Source organism: Hemicordylus capensis, chromosome 1, assembly GCF_027244095.1.
Source record: "Hemicordylus capensis ecotype Gifberg chromosome 1, rHemCap1.1.pri, whole genome shotgun sequence".
Lineage (NCBI taxonomy): Eukaryota > Metazoa > Chordata > Lepidosauria > Squamata > Cordylidae > Hemicordylus > Hemicordylus capensis.
The window spans coordinates 205,179,388-205,202,712 of NC_069657.1; the positions used below are offsets into that span (position 1 = coordinate 205,179,388).

At 40.5% G+C, this 23,325-nt stretch overlaps 1 protein-coding gene across 5 annotated transcripts in view; it reads right to left on the reverse strand.

Annotated features, from left to right (window-relative positions):
- Positions 1 to 23,325, reverse strand: part of NCKAP1 (NCK associated protein 1) — a 94,591-nt gene that overhangs the window by 68,093 nt on the left and 3,173 nt on the right. For 3 of the 5 annotated variants that reach the window (XM_053270185.1, XM_053270175.1, XM_053270194.1), the window contains exon 2: positions 7,192 to 7,302. In XM_053270185.1, coding sequence (XP_053126160.1) covers positions 7,192 to 7,302 — 111 coding nt within the window. Of the gene's footprint in view, positions 1 to 7,191; positions 7,303 to 8,890; positions 8,909 to 23,325 lie in introns of all 5 variants that reach the window. The other 2 variants (XM_053270167.1, XM_053270157.1) reach the window with 1 other exon arrangement.

Consider the following 23,325-nt stretch of genomic DNA (forward strand, 5'->3'; position numbering starts at 1 on the left):
TAGCCTCATGTTCTTTAGCTCTGCAAGGATGGTGGGGTCACATATACACACACAGCCTCATATTTAGGAGTAGGCAGCCTCTCTTGCAACCCTCCAGAGCTTCTGCACTTTCCTCCAAAAGCCTCACTTGTATTGGCCATGTGTTGCAGCCATCGATCCCTGAATAAGAACATAATATTTAAGAGAACATCTTCATTATGACCCCCACTGCCCAGTGAGGTCATCTGAAGAGGTTTGTCTCCAGTTGCCACCAGCTCAGTTGGCAGCCACACGGGGACAGGCCTTCTCTGTTGCTGCCCCAAGACTGTAGAATGAGCTCCCTACTGAAATACGATCCTCCCCATCTCTGACAATTTTTAAAAAGCACTTGAAAAACCACCTCTTCAGCTAAGCTTTTCCAGCTTTTTAATTTTTTTAAGTTTTAACCTGTTTTTAATTTTTAGATTGCCTTAATTGTTTTAAGATTTTTGTGTATGTTTTAACTTGTTTTGTGTTGCTGTTAACTGCCCAGAGACAAAGGTTTGGGGCGGTGTACAAATTTGACAAAGAAAGAAAGAAAGAAAGAAAGCTGCAGATTTCCCTGAATAAGAACACAATATTTAGGACAAAGCATAGGGTTATATGTATGTTATATGTGTGGGAGCAATTTTTGTGTATCCTTCCCTCCACAATGGTAAAGTGTGCCATCGAGTCGGTTTAGACTCCTAGTGACCAAAGAGCCCTGTGGTTGTCTTTGGTAGAATACAGGAGGGGTTAACCACTGCCTCCTCCCGTGCTGTATGAGATGATGCCTTTCAGCATTTTCATATATCGCTGCTGCCTGATATAGGTGTTTCCCATAGTATGGGAAACATACCAGCGGAGATTCAAACTGGCAATCTCTGGCTTGATAATCTAGTCATTTCCCCACTGCGCCATGGGTAGTATATTCTAAAGTACAATTTATTCACAAGATCTATACACCACGAAATACAGAAGGTCAGATTGAGCAAGAAGGGCCTACTCACATAGGCTATTAGGGTTGTCCATGAAATACATTTTATGTTCTGTTACATGCTTGGAACAGAACGGATAGTGTGCAAAAATTCCGCCGGAACAGCTGATTGAGCTGGTTGTTTCAACCGAATGACCCTAGTCCATCAGAATGTTCTGACCAAAGCGCCGTTTCGGATTTCAAAATGGCACTCGGAACAGGGTTGGAACGTTCTGCCTTGGAGCAGGTTGTTCTATTCCTAGATCAGAACAGGCCCTCTTTTTAGGGGTGCTGTTCTGAGCTCGGAACCCTCAAACTGGCCCATTTTAACGCAGAACGTTCTGATCTTGGAACATTCTGCATACCCCTATAGGCTATAGTTCTTATTTTAGATTGTACATATGATAGAAAAGTGTGTGAGAGCTTGAAGCTTGCTCCTATACCTTACTGCAGCATAATCTACAAGCCAGAATTGTGTGAGAACTGGCCGACACAGAAACAGTCAGCATGGTGGCACAGGTCACAAGTCCCCAGAATCACAGCGAACACCAAGCCTATTGAATTTACAGTACTGCAAAGGAAGAAAAGCTTCTGGGATGGACTAAAGAAAACAATAGTTTTCTGTAATTATCAAGATTACTAATTAATATGACCTGCTCCAAGGCACCTTTATTCATTATGAATTCACACCTTTAATATTTGACTAATATGTAGCCAATATTTGATGGAGCAACTTATCAGAGGTTTTTTCTGACTGCTCAAATATCAACCCTATCTAAAATTCCACTGGACCAATACAAGCTTCTTGTATCCCAGTCCTGGGGGCAAGGATGAATTAAGTTATGTCACACACTTCAATCTGGGATTGCAAACACAGGATTCCTGAAATAGGATTCCTGAAAATTTGCAAAGCCCAAGAGAAGACCATTTGCAGAATTTTAATATCTAAACAAATAGTGGCCAGCATCCAGATTAACACTGCATACACCAAATAAGATATTGTGCACACAATGGGGGAGGACCAATTTTTGCTGATCCCTCCCTTCCCTCTGCAGCCCACAGTGCCTCCAAATATATGTCCCTGAGGTTGCAATACCTTCAGGTATTTATTTCAGGAGGCAGAGTGGGCTGCACGGGGGTCGGTAAATATCACTTTCCCTGGATGAAGATGAAAAACATTATTCAAAACTCACAATATTAGTATGGATGTTGGCCAATATCAATGTTGTGCTGTTAGCTATATGTTGCATGAAAAAGGTGAACTTTCCATTAATTCTTCAGCCAACAGAATGATCCAGTTCAAAGAGCTTGAATCTTTAATATCAAAACAAAGCTGGGACCTTTGCAGCCTCATCTGAATGGGCTGGTGGTGAAACAACAATTGCTGGTATGAAATGAAGTTATAATGTAGTATCATACTTCAAGAAAGGTACGAAGTGGTCAGAATTTTAGACTGGTTTGCTCTCAAGAGGACTGGAATACAGACAATGCTAGACACAAAAATCATGTTGGTATGAGAAACTAAGAAGGTCAGAATTAGCATGTGGGGGTGTAGCTCAACAGTCTTGATCATCACTGGTTTCAGATTTTCGGCTGTTGTCATCAAATGAGACAGATGGTATACCTTTAGATACATTTCTCCAATAAGCACACACAAATATTAGAATTACACACTTACTGTTTTGACTCCAGCAGTTCCTAGAGCATGAAAGCTTTGAATAAATGGCTTATTCCTGAACTAGACTCTGTTCTATTAGTACTAAAATACCTTATTTAACTATTAAACTGTTAAATTGTCTCTTATCTGCCTTGCTTTCAGTTTTTTCTTATTTCAAATAGGCACAACTGCAAATTTACTTCTAGTCTGGATCAAGATACAGTATCTGCAATTTGCAGACAACTATTATTAACAACCTTGAATAGAGCAATTTACTTTTAAAAAAGGATTTTGCAGCCTAGAATATGCTTTTTGATTTCCATTAGGAAGTTGAATGTTTCTGGGTTTTTGATTTTTTTTTTTTTTAAGTTTGATATATACTACTCTGTTTAGCCCAGAGAGACAAAAGTAGCATACTGAGTGCAAGTGTTGTAAAAGATATGTTGTAAAGGTGGGAAATGTTCAGTTTACATAACATTATAAGTGGTGAGGGAGGAACTAATTCTTCTACCACAAATATAGAAAACTGATTTTTAAAACGATATATAGATTTCAATAGCTAATGAGCAGAATAATGTGAGGTGTGGTCGACTGGTGTCTTCCTTAGCTACTGTCACAATTTAAACCTTTGGCTCTTGGCTTTCTAAGCTTCAACATTAACTTTATTTATAAATGTACTTATTACCAGAGATGTGCATTTCCAGGATTTTCCCCCAATATTTTACTTTTCTGTGGAAAAGGTTCAATTTCTAAAATTTCTACTTGGCTACTTGAAAAACTTGTGAGATACTGTGAAGGAAAATTGATAGAGTGGAGTTAGTTTAACTATATAGATTAAACATGTCAGAACATATAATCTATTTGGAGCATCAAGAAAATGTTTATAGTTTTGAGGGTTTTTTGAGGTTGCATAAAATGTAAATTTTATGCAAATTAGGGGGCATTTCTGAAATATGCATGGACATGATTCAATTGGCAGGGATTTTTTGTCTTACAAGCAATACCTACAGAGAAAAACAATTGGTTTTTATCAGATATTCCAAGTCTAGACACCACATTAGCAACTACAGTGCTTATGCAACTATTAAAAAACACAAGCTGCCCTACCAACCTTGTAACCCAAGATCCAGCCAAAGTTATTTACTTTTAAGCACCACTGGTTTTAATGGAAAAGTTCACAACCTCTTTAGAGATCTACTGTTTAAATTAATGGAATTTTAAAGTGCTTAGCTTCGGTTTAGTTGTGCATAGAGAAGACAGAAACATGTTGGCAATTATTCAGTTGTCCCTTAGTGTAACACCTATTTTTTATACTACGCAATTCTACACAATATCTCACACTGAGACTTTGTCAAAAGTATCAGTTACAGTTTCTGTTCATGCTATGAGAATAAAGTACTGGGGGTGGAATCTAATTCCTTCCCATATATCAATGAGTAAAATACTTCAGCTCTCAAATTTCTATTATATCAGTCACCAGCCATGGGTCTTCATCACCTAAAACTCCAATTTTAAAAAGTTTTCGGTCAAACAAGCAAAGGCAGAGAATTCTGGATAAATAGGGAATATAGTGTTTCCGATTCCTTATTACTGTACAGGCAGATCACATGAATTAAGGCAGTTCTCTCAGAGGCAAAGGAACTGTAAAAGTATGTTTGGCTTGGGCAAGAATTTCTTCTTTGTAAAGTCATAAGTGAGAAATGCTGTTCCCCTTAAAGAGTGTTAAAGAGTCTTAAAATACTCTTTAAATTTCTAATCATTTTTCTTATTTTTATTTTTTTTAAGGAAGACTCTCAAAACACGCAGGATGACACCTAGACCATTGGCACAGTGGCATATGGTGCCACTGCTAACTTGGCAAAGAGGCACCTTTTAACATGGTGATTCTCTTTATTTAGCAGGGGGAGAGTAACTGGCCCGGTCGACCCCCAGGACAGTACCTCCAGTGACTGTTGCTGGTGTCTGTCTAATGTTTCTTTTTAGATTGTGAGCCCTTTGGGGACAGGGATCCTTTTTATTTATTTATTATTTCTCTGTGTAAACCGCCCTGAGCCATTTTTGGAAGGGTGGTATAGAATTCGAATGAATGAATATGGTTAGCAGACTGGAGCAGAAGGAGCTTCTGACAATGGCACACCACTGCACCAAAGGGCTGGATATCATCCAAAGTGTCTAGCAGCTAGTGGCAACAGCAAATTGACTGTTGGCAGAGAGTTATGTACACAGTTCTGGGAGCTCAAACTTTATGAAAAGTAGTTAGAAGTTCAGAGGTCTGCATCTCACAGATGAGTCTGATAGAAAAGCAAATTTCTGAGCCTTTCTGGAAGGATGGCATAAAAATTGAATAAATAAATAATCAATCAGAATTTTAAGTAAGGCAGGAGACTTTCTTAAGGCTGAAAAAGGGAAACTGGCAGTGTCTTTCCACAATCTCATTTACCAATTCTCTTTACTTGTTAAACAAGTCTTTTCATAGCAATAGCAGGGGATACGAGGAAAATGGGAGAGGCTGCAATCTACTACATTAATCTCTGAAGTTTGCAATTGCCATTTTGTTTTCAACAACTTCAGAGCAGTACTTAATGTTTCTACTATCCATCAGTTTAGGAAATCAATGCTGATATCATAACAATTAAATAGAAAAATGAGTTTAATAAACCCATTGCAGACATGCTCTAATGTCTATCTAGTGCAGAACATTTGAGACAGTACGTAGCATGGTCTTACTCTAAAATTCAAATTAAAAAACCCAAAATCCCACATAAAATCATCAACATCTTGCTTCCCAAAGAATTCTATATAACTGAAGACAACAAACAAAAATCTTAATCACTATTGTCATATTAAATCTGAATCTGCCACCTATGCAAATAGATTACTTTTGATGACTGAGAGGACTCTTGTTATAGTTATTGATAACCATACCTCATGCACAGCATTAAGTATAGCTTGCTCTAAAATAAGATTTGGAACTTAATTATCTCCAATTTAAAGGTTACAATCACTTCCTATATGTTTACACTTGTTAAATATTCTCTTTTGTTATGGGAAAATGTTAATATGCAAAGGAATTGCAGACTTTAATGTCCAAAATATATTTAGATAGCAGCCTTGTGCCACATATATAAGTGTGTTCTATAGTACTACCATTTATAGTGGATTTGCAAAACATATTTGCTTATTTAAAACGGAAAACAGAAAACCTTTTAAAAGTATGTTGCCAGTGTTTGACATATGGCAGTCAGCAAGTGACACTGAAACAGAGCAATAGATATAGTTTTGTGCTGCCTTATAAAAATACTGTAAAAGGAGGAGGAAAACTGAGAATTACTAATGTTTAGCAACTGTACTGAAAACTGGAATTCTCAAGCACTCATGCAAACTGTTGCATGCAGAAAACATGCAAACCCATTACCTGCCTCCCCTTTCCACCTCTGAGAAGAAAAACAAACACGTAAGAACATCTTCCTTTCCATTTTCATTATTAAAAAAAGTATGAGTCTGCTTAGGTAGAACTTTCTACATTCCCATCATTATTCAATCTAGGCTATAAACAGCTTTAAGAGAGCATGTGCCAAATTTATTAGAGGATAAAGCATGTAAAATGCAAAAGGGATCATCCTTAAATCAGCTAAACCACCAGAACCTACAGATGGGAAGCAAACCGCAAAAGGCATCAGTTTAGGTTAAGCTATTATCTTCTTCCTGTTTCCACACAGCCCAATAAGGATTGCAACTGTTTCAGTTTGGAGGATCCTCTAAATGGGGAACCACCCCCCTCAGTCTTCCTGCAACTGTTTTCCAGCAGTAGGCCATTTTTACCTTCTGTGAAGATACGCTGCACTCTCAAGATACAGACTCCAAAGATTAATTCCAAGTATAAACTTGGCAATACACTGAAGCATATAATGCACCACAGGATATAGTCACTGCAACACATAGCCTAAAGCAAATAAACTAGCTGGCCTTGGATTTAAATTATCTCATGAGACTAGTGTAGCAGGGGAGAGAGAAAGCCAAGATGAAACCAGACTAGAAAACATTTACTTTATCAGGATTTCCACTAAAGCTAATTTAAAGGCACTGTCATTGAGAAGCAGTTTAAAAATAGCTGCTAATAAAATTACCCAGTTTGCAATTCTGATACATATTTCATAATTCACCCTTTAAGTAAATCCTCACATTATAGCAATGCTTCACCAACTACCCAACATCTTGAAAACGCTCGCACAACAATTCTTTTTTCAGGAATACCTGCCATGCACTGCCTGGGATTATCACATTCCAAAATGCACAAGGCTGTTGCCCTTTTTATAAGACTAAAGCACAGCAACACCCAACACAAGAAGCTTTCCCCATTATTACAACAACAGAATAAGTTGCATCTATGGAACTTCTATCTTCTTTCAAGTTCTGTTCTGGCATACAATCACCCTACCACTGAGGTTCAAACAGTGTCATCCAACACTACATTCCCAAATGGGGCCCTCATCAGAAGAACTGCCTTGGGTAATACTTATTCAGCAGATCCACATATTTACAGAGGAGTTTCATTACTTACATTGTTGTTGCGTGTTTCGACTGCTGGAAATTTTCTGACAATGAATTTGACAGCTGATTCCAGATTTTTGTCAATAAGATACGATGGTTTTGCTTTTGGGTCTCCACATGCCTATGGAAGAAGATGAAAAAAGAAACTAAAAATATATTCACTTAACATGATATAATTGTAGCAATCTGCAATCAAAAATTAGGAAGACTTCTTTAGCTTTATAGTGAGCAGGTGAAAAAATGAGTGGGATTGTCACAGCTGGACTATGCAATGGTAGACAGTACAGAGATGCTCTTCTACTGGAAAAAATGTGTGAAAGTTTCAAAGCAGTTAGTGCAAAACAGCAGTGAAGGGGATATTCAGTCTTAAAAGAAAAAAATAGATATTTCTAGTCAAAGTGTGAGGTAGGTTCATCGTTTAATTCTCACCATGTTATTAGTGAAGCTAATCACCTGTTAGAAAATGCTACCATGTCATCATCTGCAGAGGAGAGTGCAGGGCTTATTAAATTATTAGTGTTGCTTAACTGAAGCAAAGAATCAAGAAATCTGTTGTTAACATTGGTTTCTCTGTGATTTCTCTGCAAGACAGTAAACAACCAGTATTGCCTGCTTTTAAAGTTAAGTCAAGTTCAAACGTTCCACAAAGGCAGAACTATGTAAATTACACTTTAATGAAGTTATCATTTAGGCACAATTTTTGATCCCAGAGACACATTTACTATATTCAGGCCTACCGAAAAACCACAATCCCTACCAAAAGACCAGAGAGTTTCCATCAGAGAAAGCAAATCTTTAACTGGTTTCATATCCAGTCACATTCCTTTGCAATCTGCCGATATCGGAGTGGTAGGAGAGAAGTCGAGCTCCCAATTCAACTATTACTGGCACAAATTAATAGCCATTTGGATGTAAACAGCCTCATTGCCACACACTTCATTCATATAAGCTTATTTCCTAGGATGTGGCTTTTTATTTCTGAATAAAAATTTTTTATTTCTGAATAAAAAGAGCTGCTACTTGGTAGAAATTGCTATGGAACAATAATCACATGCCGGGAGGCAGCAGCTAGTTGGCTATGCCAGAATTTGACAGCCCAAAAGAGGGGCTTTGTAGATCACATCCAGCCCCAGACTGAATGACGAGCATCTCTGTGTTAATCTGAATAGGTAACTTTAACCAATTAAATTTGATTTTATCTATTCTTACAATGAACCCAAATGTAGAACAGTAAATCTGTTATAAGATATTACTGTCTAGATAAACATTTTCAGGATTCTGTGACTACACATATACTACATATTTGCATTAAAAACGTTATGATGCCTGGTAGTTGCAGTGAAACTTCTTTTAAAAGTGCAATGTTCTAACTCTCTGTGAAGACAAGCTGCAACAGAACTCAGGGCAATGCCATAAAATTGAACTATACCAGAGGTGTAATTGACACACTGTATTATCTACTGAGTAGAACACTGCAAAATTATGTGCTAATAGATCTTTTTAGAGTTAAAAAAAATCTCATTTAATAAAAGAACCAGTGGCTCATGCAAACTATAACATGCTATGCACTTCTACACAACATAGTGAAAAGCCAGGATGGCAATTTATTAACTTTTCTATAGTTGTGTTGTGAATTATAGAAACAGGAGTCATGGAGTATGAGACTGATCTGAAAGAGGGCAGAGGGAAGGTGAAAAAGCTTTGCAAACCTTCCATACTTGTCCTTGCTGGGGAAGCATTGTAACAAAAAGAGAGAAGATTACACATAAACAAAAGTTTCTTGAATTCCCATAAGCATCATGTTCAGGAATGCAAACTAAATGCTATTTAACAAAGTTAAAACTAAATGCTAGTATAGTTTAAAAAAACTACTGGACAGTCAACATTCTAATACGTACTATTACATATACATGGTAATCAAAACTGTGTGTATGACAATTTTCAGTGCAAAACATGTTGTATCGCGTCCACTCCCCAAATAATATCCTGAGCCAAAGGAGTAGGGTGGGAGGAAAGGGAATTAACAGCAGACAGCACATGCAACTTTCAGGACAGCAGAGCAACTATCAGTTAAATGTTACATACCTGAAATAGAAACGGTAGCCGAGAATGAAAAACAAACATCATTATAGTATAAGCCTAATGCTAGCTTTACACAATTTGCTATAAGACCACGAGCTTTGCAATGATCTCTATACTCCAGGCAAGGTTTTATAATCAACTAGTCAATATGCCTGTTTTCCTATGAAAAACAAATAAACCAACTACTAGTCTTGAGCTACCTACTCTTACACAGAGCACTGTATAAGAAGTTATAAATGTAATGTCATGAGGACTGGTAAACCACGCACAAAAAAGGAAGAGGCCATGATCAGCAGAACAAATTAAAACAATTGTGTGTAGTCTCTAATCCAAAAGAATCATTTGCATATATTATTTAAGTCAGTAGAATAGGAAATGAACATTTAGTGCCCTTTTTACTCAGCACAATTACTCATGTCCCTTCAAACACTTCCTTCAAGAAGGGTTCACATTGCTTAATTAGAATGGGCAGCATTTAGACCTTCAGCACAGTGCTGCACTACCAGGAGAAGCTGCTTCCATGAATGAAAGGAGAGTTCCACTACTGCAAGGATCCCTTGGGTGAGTATGACTCTCCTGTTCACAAAACGAGCTTCTGCTGCTGCCGCAGTCCAGGTCTAAATGCTACCTGAAGAAACAAACAGGTTCCAAATGAGAGTGTTTCTTCTTTTTAATGTATTCCTTAAAGTATGAAAAGCTAATATCTCTCTGCTTTTGTTAATACCTACTAAAATAGCATCACCATACAATTTGATGTGAAAAGGGACATCATTCAGTCTTAATGCTTCATGTACTTCCAGAGGAAAACCATTCCAGATCTAAAACAACTCCTTTGAAAGTCACCAATCTGAGTTATATGAAAGAATTATTCTAGCTTCTAGCCATTTGCTCCTATATTCCAGCAAGAAATATAAAGACAAACTATATATTTCCAGAGTAGATCATCTTAAAAGTATTTTCCACACTTAACTTTATGTTTGCGGTTAACAACTCTCTGGCTAACAAAGGATGAATACAGACAAACAACTTACCACATAAGGTTTTCTACCATATGGTTGATTGATCAACTGTCTTAACCATATATTTCTATCATGTATTGCTTTAAGCATCTGCATTAATGCAAACAGGGGGATTAATTTTTTTCTGCCATTTTAAAGTGTAGTAAAACCTGGGCAATTTATCAAATAGTACCACTTGGTAGTCGGTAATCTTTAATATTCTAATATATTATGTAATGTAATTTGTTGTCTTCAGATGACATTCGGTAGCAAAGTCATGGAGTTTTGTGCATATATCTTGAAAGATTTAAACATTCAGTCATCGACTAACATCCAGACTAATGTTACACACATGGAGAGAGGGAGGGAGGGAGAGAGAGGGAGGGAGGGAGGGAGAGAGAGAGAAATTTTTTAGCTCTCCCTTCCCTCTGCAGCCCACTGTGTCTCTCAAAAATATGTCCCTGAGGTTTGCAGGACTCTCAGAGACATATTTTCAGGAAGCACAGTGGGCTGAAAAGGGAAGATTCGTGAAAATCATACTGCCCCACTGCACGTGTACAATGTTTGTCTGGATGGTGATCATGGTGATTTATTTTTTTTAAACACCATTCACTAGATTAGTGAGCTTGAGGGTTTGTTTCTGCTTCAACAAAAAACCACCACCATATCTAAAGTTATAATTCTGGGTGTGTTGTGTCATTAAGTGATGAGGGTGAGGTGCATATACACGATTAACCTCGTTTTTAAGGTTCAAGTGAGAATTTTGATTTTTCTCATTGCAATAGACACATAGACATACTTGTGCAATCCACCCTGCTTGTGCAACAAACAACAAAAAACTAAGGCAAACACTCTCCACAACTTAAAATCAATAGACTCTGCAGGCTTAAAAGCAATAATCACCTTTAAAAAAACAAAAACAAAATAAGAAATTAGAAGAGAATGATCGTACAAAGAAGCAGCAAATGATAAGACACTGTAGTGACCAGCCACCCCTCCCTCTAAAGAGTTAACAGGGAGTGAACCCTTGCCTTGACTGACATACTAGTGAACTCCAGGGCAGCCAATCAGTATACCAGGTGGGTGGGACCTAGTGAGCGGTTCTGGGAAATTCTGGGAACAAGAAGGGCAGTCCTTGTTGGAGAGAAGCGAGTGCAGAAATGTTTAGTGAAGGGCAATGGAGTTTTGCTCCCTCATGGTTGAAGCCAAAATGTAAGTTTCTTTTTTGGAATAACTCTGTAGTTCCTTGAAAGATTACAGGAAACTTGTTTCTCATCAGGAATTTGGTGAGTTCAAGGGAAAAGGGAAGTTTCGTCTAGGGAAAAGTTTGTTTAGTCAGACTGCATCAGGGAAGTTATATTTCTTTGGTGTGTGTGTTTTGCATATTCTTGATACTGTTTTATTACAGTTTACTTACAACGTAATTGAAATAACAATAGCCTACACTCATCCTACCTAGGGTGTTGCAAAAGACTCTATAAACATTTGACTGTGCCTAAGACAACCTATTTTTTGTAATCTACTAAGTATTCTTAACTGTATGTAAGAAAGCTAGAAAGCCTCAGACAGAAGCAGTCTGTAATAATTGAATAAAACTTTTTTTAAAAGTCTTTTCTTTTTACAAGCCTCTCCGAGCTGGTTTTTAACTCAGAAAAGGCGGGGGCTGGAGGGGGATTACTCCACCAGAGCTATCAGTTTTCTCACCACATGTAGGCTTGCACATGGAAGATTTTTGTACTCATCCAATAGCAAAATAGTTTTCCCTGGGATTCTACCACAAACCCAGGGAGGTTCAAGCTCTGTTGATAAGAGGGGTGGCGGCAGCAGCCTTTTGAACCTATTGATATTACAGAAGAGTTTTAGGAGAAGCTTAGTCATGCAGCTCATCAGGGATGATTCAGCATTTCTCTCCCTCACATGAGCTTGCACTGAGACAAAGGCCTTAATTTGCTACAGTCACTATCAATGGTTGGTAGGACTGGTAGAGCTAGTGTCTTTATTCCACAGAAACTGAACTGTGGGACGAGGGGTGCAGCAGGAGCAAACATACAATAGATCAGAACCAGCCATGATTGTCAGTATTGCTGCATGTTTAGAAAGCAGGCAAATTTACCCCAAGTATCACATGAGCAGATTATCTGTATTCACCATCTATTTGACATCTAGCTACATTTTCTAAAACAGATCCCACTGAGAGTAAGGCATATGTCAGAAGCCAGACTAAATTATCTAACAGCCAATTCAAACATTCAGGAAAAGCACATGATACACCTCCCCTGGGACTGTACTACTTCAAATTGCAGGGGGGAAAGAGGTCAAATGTTTTCCACTGCAAAGACTTCCTACATGTGGAAAGCTAACACACTGGGGAAAGAGCTCTAGCCTTACATTTGTATGTATGCACTGCCTTATCCTGGCTTTTATACAGAAAGTAAAGATGAAAATTTCTCCACATACAGTAAAACCCGCTTAAGAAAAATGGTACACATTTTTCTTATCTGCACTACTAGAAGCAAGCATATATAGGGCATGAAATGGAATGCCAAGATTGATCTTCAAAATAAAAGATCATCTTTTACATTTACAGTTTTCTTTTGCCACATGACGCAAATATCCCAATCTGACCTTGTACTTCAAGCTGCTTCAAAGAATACTGCAAATAACCCTTCATGTCTTCCACAAATTATCAATACTTGACATCTGCAATAACTATTTAGGTAAATAGTTTACAAAGAAAATGCCTACGAACTTATGTTACTTTCCCATCAAGTTTCATGTTATTTGCCTCCCCTGTGTACTCCAACAAGCTTAAGACGACATCCTAGTTAAATGTCCACAATGAAAGACAATTTTTCCTTGAATACACAACGTTGCCTTTTACTGACTCAAATCATCGGTCCACCTAAGCACAGTATTGTCTTTTCTGACTAGCAGCAGCTCTTCAAGGTCTCAGGCAGGAGTCTTTCCAGCCCTGTTACCCAAGATTCTTTAACAGAAATTCCTGGAAACTGAACCTGAGGCCTTCTATATACAGTGGTCCCTCGACCTACGAACTACTCGACTTACGATGTTTCAAGGTACAAATAACAAAAAAGACCGGAAGTCGTTGCCGTTTTAGATGCGGCTTACTCGACCTACGAATTTTTAGATGCGGCTTCCTTGACTTACGAATGTTTTCAGACCTCCGTGGATGCGCCCTTCGACTTACGAAAATTTCGACCTCCGAACGTGCGTTCGGAACGGATTAACATCGTAAGTCGAGGGACCACTGTAATAGGCATGTGCTCTACCACTAAGCTATGTCTCTTGTATCTTCTCCTCACAAGAATTACTCACACCTGTGACAAATGATCTCCAAGTACGATGGAACCCCAACTGCTGCAGCTTTTATTATGGTACTTAACCCTCTTGCCTATAAAAACAAGGTATGATCCAGAAGACCTGTAGAAGGAAGAAGTGTTATATAAACATCGCTGCAATACTGTCAACTGATCTCTGAAATCCAAGCCATGCTATCATCAGGGCCAGCGACCAAGGCTGAACATACAAAAGTCATAAAATAGTCTAATACTAAAAGAAATGATGGGGAAAGAGTAAAGATGCTGCATGCCACAATGCAGATTAAAGTCTCTTTTCTTCCAATGCACATAGACACTAATGTGCTACAAGAACACTGGAATTTTCCTCAGCTCATTTGCAATTTGGCTGCACTAAAAGCTAAATATTAGAATGATTGATTGACATTGCTAATGAATATAAAATGTAGTTTCAGAATGCCTTAGGAACCTATAATATGCTAACAAGTGGTGTTTCTGGGCAGCCATGTACATATGACTTATAGATACACAGACAAATAAAATGTCAAGGAGACACTAACCTGCAAGTATTAAATCCTGTTGGGGGTGGGGGGGAAAACCTGGCCAGGGACTGTAGGGAGAATTAATACTCCTCTCTTCCTGGCACCATTTTGCAATGAAAATTATCCCCTATCCAAAGCAGCTATTTGTGGCAAGTTGCCGCTCGGTGGGTGGGAGAGGGATTTTACAAACAAAAATGATACCGGGGGGGGGGAGCTATTAGCCCTCTCTTTTACTGTGTGCCACAACCCCCATGTCACGTTACCCTCCCCACAGTAGAACATAATACTTGCAGAGTTAGGGCCTCCTTGATATTGTGTATATGCTGCTTTTGTTTGTTTATTTTTCAAGACAAGGCTCAACAATTCGTAGGTGCCAGCTCTCCATGGCACCTGAGCCACGTGAAGGACAGATGTGTCCAAGAGGAGTGAGCAATGAAGATGGGGGCAAGTTGCTTCTTCTTCCTTCTGGTCACGTAAGTCTATTGCCTGCCTGAGCCAGACGGATGCGACTAGGAGGAGGAATGAGCGAGCAAGCAACCCCACCAATGAAGCAGAGGGAGCTGCTGGTGGCAAGCAGTGAGTCTGCCCCCACTGCCCCAGGGAGCACAGGGCAACCTGGCTCCTAAATTTTTGGCCTGGCTCTGAGAGCTAAAGAAAATCTGTTGTGACCTAGTTCAAGATATATGCTACATTTTTGGTTGCCTAGAAACATGATCTGTTAATATGTTTTACGCTGCAGAAGCACATTCAAGACATTTTAGGATCTTCTTTATATATATTTCTCTTAGGCGTACCTGTCGCTAATCTCATGCGTGGCAGCTCTAACGAGAGTTCACAAGCACCTGTCGATAGCGACGGGGACGGCCAGGGGAAAGAAAACAGCGGCAACCAGCCTGGGGCAAAGAAAACACTGGCCAGAAAGCAGTGGCGGGGGGCTGGTGAATGAGCTGGCGGCCAGCCAGCCAGCAAGTGGTGGGCGGGCGGCCAGAAAGTTGCAGGAGGGTGGAAGAAGCAGCTGGTGGGCGGTCAGCCAGCCAGAAAGCTGTGGGCGGGTGGGAGAAGCCGGGCATCCAGAGAACAGCTGGGGAGGGGGGCGGCCAGAAAGCAGTGGGGGTGGGTGGGAGAAGAAGAAGCTGGTGGCCTGCCGGCCAGAAAGCGATGGGGGCAGGCAAAAGAAGAAGCAGGTGACTGGCCAGAAAGCAGTGGGGGCGGACATGGGGGAGGGAGAAAGAAAAAGGTGGCGGGGGTGGGTGGGTGGGCCAGCTGGAGGTACACATGCTCTGTGCCCAGCCCAGCAAGTTCTGAATATTAGAAGATTGGCCAAAGTCAATGAGCAGAACAGTACAATCAAAGGTAAACCACGAGATCCCGATATTACACTTAACTTATCAGTGACAGATATAACATCACATGTAATTTGGTTCCGAGCAGCTGTAACAGGAACTGCAACCAGGCAGAGAAGCTTTTGTAAACTAGAAAGTGGCTGATTACAGACACACACTCAATTTTAGGAAATCAATGTGCTATAAATGACAAATGATTATGGAAGCACATTAGTAAACATTTCTGTACGTAAAGGTGCTTAAGCATTTGCTGTGCAAAACTTTAAGGCTGGGGTACAGAGGGATCTACTATCCATAGCTGCAGGATTAAGTCATAGTAATTAGATTGTGAGCCCTTTGGGGACAGGGATCCATCTTATTTATTATTTCACTATGTAAACTGCCCTAAGCCGTTTTTTGGAAGAGCGGTATAGAAATCGAATTAGTAATAATAATATGGGAAGGGAATTCAGAAATTTAATTGCTGTTGCCCCTTCCAGCAGGCCTACCATGTCTTTGACCTTGGAGAGCAATGCCAAACCACCTATAGAACCTCACCTTATTACTCTGTAATGCCAGGTCAGTTCAAAATAAATCTGAGGTAAGGCATGATTTGCTCATGGATTAAGGAGCTGACCTGGTATGTATCACAGAGACCTAGTTGGGAAAGGCTAGTGGTCTGGTTTGGTCCCAGCTTCTCCCAGAGGGTTACTCTGCGGTGGAGCAGATGAGAGGATGTAGGGTGGCTGTGGTCTATAAGAATACCATCTCCCTAACCAGGATCCTAGCCTATACTGAATGTGTGTACCTAAGTCTAGGGACCAGGGATAGACTGGGACTTCTGCTGGTGTACCCATAACCCCATTGCCCAGTGGAGTCCCTAATTGAGCTGATGGACCTGGTTGCTGAGTTGGCAATGAAGTCGCCCAGGTTGTTGTTGGTGGGGGACTTCAGTGTTCATTTTGGGGCTGAGTTGTCAGGGGCAGCTCAAGGGTTCAAAGCAGCCATGACAACTGTGGGCCTATCCCGATTGGTCTCTAGACCAACACATGATGCAGGTCACATGCTTGATTGAGTCTTTTGCTCTGACCAGGATGCTGTTCTGTGGGTGGGGACTACTGTCATCTCCCCATTGTTATGGACGAATCACCATCTGGTTAAGGTAGAACTTACAGCCTTGACCCATCTCTGCAGGGGTGAAGGACCTACTAGAGTGGTCCGCCCAAGAATGTTATTGGATCCAAAAGGTTTCCAATAAGCCTTGTAAGGGTTTAGGGTTGGCCCTGCTAGTGGTTCTGTTGATGCTTTCGTGCAAACATAGAATAATGAACTCACTAGAGCAGCAGACACTATCACTCCTAAGCGTCATCTCAGACTTGCTTTAAAGACAGGCCCATGGTATTCGGATGAACTACAGGAGCTGAAGCGGTGAGGTAGATGACTAAAGCGCAAGTGGAGGAAGACTCAGAGCAAGTCTGATCGGGCACAACACAAAACACATTTGAAGATCTATGCTCTGGCAGTGTGGGCGGCAGTTCTTTTCTGCCCACACTGCTTCCTCCACCATGAGTAAGGTGCCTTCTCACTCACCCTTTCAACCCACTTTTAGTTGTTAGGGATCCCCTTTTGCTTGTAAAGATTCCCTTTTACAAGTATCCTGAATCAGGCTGAACCGATTTGATCCAAACCGGGTCCCCGTTCGGTTTGAACTCAGACCGACTCCCTTTTTGTGGGGCCAGTCCGGTTCGAACTCAAACCGGTTCTGCACACTCCTTATATTTAATTTCCTTTCATTTTATGCTACTGATATTTTATCCTTTTTTGTGCTGGATTCCAGATGGTATTGCTTGGAGACTATTGTTCTGCTAAGAGAACTAAAGAGTGGAGTTCTACAAGGCTCCATACTGACTCCAATGCTCTTTAACATCTACGTGAAACTGTTGGGAGAGATCACCACGAGATTTGGTGCAGGGTGTTATCAATATGCTGATGACACCCAGATCTACTTCTCCATGTTGATCTCATCAGGAAATGGCATATATCCCCTTAATGCCTGCCGGGCTAGATGAGAGATAAACTGGAGTTGAATCCAAATAAGATGGTGTTACTGGCTGTGGGGGGCCAGGACCCAAGGGATGGTTTAGATCTGCCTGTTCTGGATGGAGTTACACACCCCCTGAAAGATCAGGTACGTAGCTTTGGAGTGCTCCTGGACTCAAAGCTCTCCCTGGTTTCTCAGGCTGAGGCAGAGGCCAGGAGCACTTTTTAACAGTTTCGGCTGATACATCAGCTACATCAATTTCTAGAAGTAAATGACCTTAGAACAGTGGTACATATGCTGGTAACCTCCAGACTTGACTACTGTAATGTGCTCTGCATGGGACTGCCTTGTACGTAGTCCGGAAACTACAACTGGTACAAAATGCGGCAGTCAGAGTGGTCTCTGGAACAACACGAAGGGTCCATAACACACTGGTTTTGAAAGAACTTAAATAGCTGACAATATGTTTCCAGGTAAAAAACAAAGTACCAGTTATTACCTATAAAGCCCTCAATGGCCTGGGTCCAGGCTATTTAAGAGAGTGCCTCCTTTGTCATAAACCCTACCGCCTGTTACGATCTTCTGGAGAGGTCCAGTTGTGGTTGCCACCAGCTCATTTAGTGGAGACCCAGGATCGGGCTTTCTCTGTGGCTGCCCTAGGGTTTTGGAATATACTCCCTGCTGAAATAAGAGCATCTCCTTCTCTGTTTGTTTTCAGGAAGACCCTCAAGACTCTCCTGTTCTCGCAAGCTTTTAATTAGGATTTTAATAATTTGCTTTAATAACTGTTTTATGCTATTGTTTTTATTGTGTCTCATTTTAATTTATGTTGATTTTTAAATATTTTAAATTTTGTACACTGCCTAGAGATGTACATGTCAGGTTATATAAAAATATGATAAATAAATAGTGAGAAAGATAATGTTTGCATAATATCCACCATCTAAAAAAAAAAGCACATTCAGATTCATTCCTTCATTGGAGATTACAGCTTCCTTCTCCCAAACCCAGCCCTCACACTATTCGGCAAAGAACATACCACCTTTTTAATCTTTTGAACAACAGCAAACCCCTATGCCTCAACACAACTTTTTATTTAAAAAAACCCTCTCAATTTTCATTAGTCTCTGAGACTTGCAGCCTCCTAAACACACCTAAAGGAGCTCTTTGAAGACTGAAGCCAAAAACAACAACAAAGACTATTGTAAATAAGGCCTAAGATTTGTAAGACGACAGCAATGGCCTCAGTATACCCAATGAAGAGTAACAAGAGCCTCATTCTGGTCTATTTAAAAGGCTGTCTATAAAGTCTGTGTCTAAATAGCACAGGCTTGCCCATCAGCAAGTGGATGTGAAGGAAGGTTTTCATTTAGCAATTCAGAATGTTGCTATGAAAAATAATCTGTCCTACACAGGCAAACTAGTTTCCTTAGCAAACCATGAATGCTTTTGTATTCAGGAGCAAAAATAAACTTCCTTCTCCTATACCAACAGTTACATACCACAGATCAAGAGTTCAATATCCTCCTTGGTGCAAACAGACAAGGAAACCAGAACTCAAAAACCACATGTGTTATTCCAGTTAAGATTTCTCACACAAACTGCATCCTGACCATAGGACTGGCACAAACTGACCAAAGGACTGGTGTATGCTCCTTTGTGCCATAGGACTGTCACATCCTGACCAAAGGACTGGTCTATGCTCCTGCAGCTGGACCCCAATTGTATGTCTAAAAAAATGAGGCAGATCCCACTGGCTTAACCTTATTTCCCAATAAATCACCACACTAGTTATTTTCAATCCACCACCTGCCTCTACAACAGAACTACTGGATTCGGTAGGAGAACATTCTGCTCCCAAAGTTCCAACACAGCAACACCAAGTCCTACTGACAAAGGTGACAGGCTGCCCACTCACACCACTGCAAGGATCGTTCTGTTGGATCACAGCAGCTGCTGCTGCAGTTTTTGACAGGCCTAAATCACTGTGCCTTCAAATCTTTTATAAATGCACTCAAGTCTCAAAACAACTGAAGGAAATAAACACTTCTATACAATATACAGTCATCCATTGCTAGGGTTCCTTTCTGGCAAAACCTCATCGTTGACAAATTTGCACTTGGCGAGGCATTAAAATCTATGGAAAACGGGGTTAGAGGAACCACAACCGCAAAAAGTCCTAAAAATAAAGGGGAGAAATACAATTTTTTTTGCTAAAAATCACAAAATTCCTGTAATATCACCAAGAGTTACCAAGAAGAATGAGCAGATCAAACCTCTGGACATTTTTTGAAACCCCTCCCCCCCAAAAAAAAATCACTCAAAGGCATTTTAAATTGGCAAGGAACAGCCAATTCAGCAAGGGTCATCAAGAGGAATGAGGAGATCGAACCTATGAACTCCCCAAAATCACTAAAAAAAACAACCCTTCACCAAACACGGATACTCAGGTCACGGCTAGCAAGCCCTGTCACAATTTCCAATTCACATATACTCAAAACCACGGTTGGCAAGGGATGACTGTACTAGTAGGTGAGACCAGTCGTTGACCAGGCAAAACCATTTCGCATAAAATAAGTTATTTACAGCCTTCCCAGTGCATATTCTGGTGTAAAGAGTAGTGCATTTGCTACTTTAAGTGGCAGGATTATTTACACAACATTTGATAACTGTAGGTAATTGGAAAGTATGACTTTATTTTGTTTAAATAAATCCACAAACTCTTCAAAGTATAGTAAATACAATATATTTTATATATATAAAATTGTGCTTGCAAAAGTAAAAAAAAATAGTTTGAAATTTTTAGGATGTCAATTTAAAACATTCATTTTATTTAATAATTACTATATATGGTAAATTTGAATCACAGTAAATGTAAATTTGAGAAACATCTACTTCTCTTGGGCATGATATCATCTGGAATTATTTATCTGATTGAGTGTATAACAGAACATTAATTAAAATCAGATGATTATATTCAGAATTTCTTCTTAAGATTACAAAAAAAAAAAGTTTAAATCTTCTACCCAGCATACTTTGCTGTCCAAAACAGCTCATTCAGCTAATTTCAGTGGCAGGAAACCCACAAACTCACCCACAAACTCCTCAGGATATATAATGGATGCTGCTTCTGAAACAGCAACTGAAATATAACGTATTGTCATATATGACTTGTTTAGATCGTGAACTGAAATAGTCCATCACAGACCATCTCAAGTCAGGGGTAAGCTACCAGCAAATATAATCTTGACTTGGCTTCATACTACAGAGCCACTTCATGCAACTGAACCAGGAGCAACAGCTACAAAGCTATACTGGAAACCCATTTTAAAAGGCAGAAATAGCAACTATGGCTATGATTTTATATGGAAGAAAAATACCACTCTAACACCATCTCAGCCATGCAATATCTAGATACTGAGCACTGATAAGACAGATGCGTAACCAGGATGGGGCAGGCAGGGCACATGCCCTGGGCACCACATGAAGGGTGGGCGCAAGATGGCTGCCCCCCCCCCAAATTACAAGCCCCAGCGGGCGCCAGCGCTGCTCACCGCTGAGGCTGGCCGGCATTGGGCACCTGGGCTGCGGTGCTGCCGGTGGACCTCGCACCCGTACACTCCCGACTTGTGCAGGCGCAGCAGCTGAACAGCACACTCGCGAGATCTCCAAGCGGTGGGCGGGCGCTCCCATTGGCCGGCAAAGCGCGCGACCCCGAGCTGTTGAATCCAGCGCATGCCTCCCTGCACAACCATGTGGCCGGGGAGACTAAGCAGCTGCCTGCTGGGAGTTCAGCGTTCCTTAGCCCTGTGAGTTTGTTTGTTCCCCCCGCCTTCCCCCACGCTGCTTCCCAGGCCAGACACCTTCCTTAGCGATGTGCTCCTTCCTTAGCCCTCTGTGTGTGTGTGTTCATTCCCCTGCTTCCCCCACGCTGTTTCCCCGGGTGCCTTCCTTAGAGAGCTGCTGCTCGGCTCCTTCCTTAGCCATGTGTATGATTGTTGGTTCCCCACCCCTTCCTCCACACTGCTTCCCCGTCGCCTTCCTTCTTTATTTTACTATTATTTACTTTTGGATGGATGAGGGCTGCACTCCTTCCTAAGCCCTGTGTGTTTGTTGGTTCCCCCCACCCCTTCCTCCACGCTGCTTCCCCGTCGCCTTCCTTAGAGTTGCGCTTCTCCCTTAGCCCTGTGTGTGTGTGTGTGTGTGTGTGTCACCCCCTTCCCCCACGTTGCTTTCCCCAGGCGCTTTCCTTAGCCCTGTGTGTGTGTTTGTTCCGGCCCCCACCCCCGCTTCCCCCATGTTGCTTCAAGTCTGATGTTTGAAAAAAATTGCTTAGTTGGTTTTAAGTGCTTATAAAGAATTCTAGGAGACTGGTATCAGTGTTCAAAGGCAGCATGCAGTATGAGTGCAACACACATGCACAGTTCTTGGACCTTCCCAGCTTTTGGTGAGCTAAAGTCTCTTTCTCCCTTTTAAAAAGGATTGTATACTTCAGTGGTCTCTCTGATATGCAGCAACTGGAAGGGCGTCCACAGCTCCTAACGTAAAACAAGGACTGTAGGGGTTCAAATGGGCTTAGAAGCTTATTTCTTTGCCCTTCATTTGGGAAGCCCTTCAACTAGAGCAGGAGTTCCCAACCTGTGGCACTCCAGATGTTGCTGAACTACAACTCCCATCATCCCCAGCTACAGTTTTTGTAGCTGGGATGATGGGAGTTGTCATTCAGCAACATCTGGAGTGCCACAGGTTGGGAACCCCTGAACTATGTTAAAGTTATCTGAAAGATGGGTGTCAGATTGGAGGGGGGGTGCAATTTCAGTGCATGCCCTAGGCGCTATTTTGCCTAGATACGCCTCTGGCAGAAGGATAACCCCACAGAAGTCTCCTTCCTGTGAGAATGAAGCCACCAATCATTTACATAAGAAATTGCATCTGAGCCCATAATGGGACATTATCTGTTATACTGGCCATTTCACATTTTGATTAACTTACAGGCAAGTACTGTATATGACATATCTTAATAGTAATTATCTGCTTTGTATCCATGATTGCAATTGCTATTCAAAATTCACCAGACAGCAGTGAAATTGATAGTGCGCATAAGCCCAATTATTGCATTGGATAAGGGTGATAAATTTAATTCTGCAGCTGCTTACAAGACACAACAAAAAATCCCCCCATCCCAAACACTTGATATAAAAAGCTGTCACAAGTCTCCATTTCTAGAAAACAGAGAATACAGCGATGAATGCTGCAACTGCCATTTCATTATAAGGTTTCCTGGCTATTCCTACTTTTTAAAATTATGATTTTATTTTTATAAAGAGCATTAATGTAAAAGAAGAGATGTTCTTATTTGGTTAACTCTATATTGCAGCTAGCAAAGTATTGGTGAATTAGCTCTTATTTCTCGGCTAAAAACAGAACATTGGATTTTTTAAAAAGGACTTTACATACTACATCCAACAAATTCCAAACTACTGTTTTAGATAGTATAGAAACCGGAACCTGCTTGAGGCAAAAACTGAAGAGGAAAGAGAAAAAACATCTGCATTTTAGCCCAGGAGTGCTTCTTTGGGATAGGTACTAATTTGTAATAGTAATCCAGTCACTTTTGAGTCATATTTTCAATGGGAAAGAGCTAAAGTCTCCAGTCAAAACAGCTGAAACTTCATAGAGCTTAATTTTAGTGGAAATGAGCAAACTCTTAACACTAATCAGCTGCTATTACTTCCTTAAAAAAACAAAGACGGATCTAATTCATCCAACCACAATACCACATAATGCAATATCATTTTCTATCCTGTTGATTATTTGTTTTCAATTTGTTATTTGCCCTGGG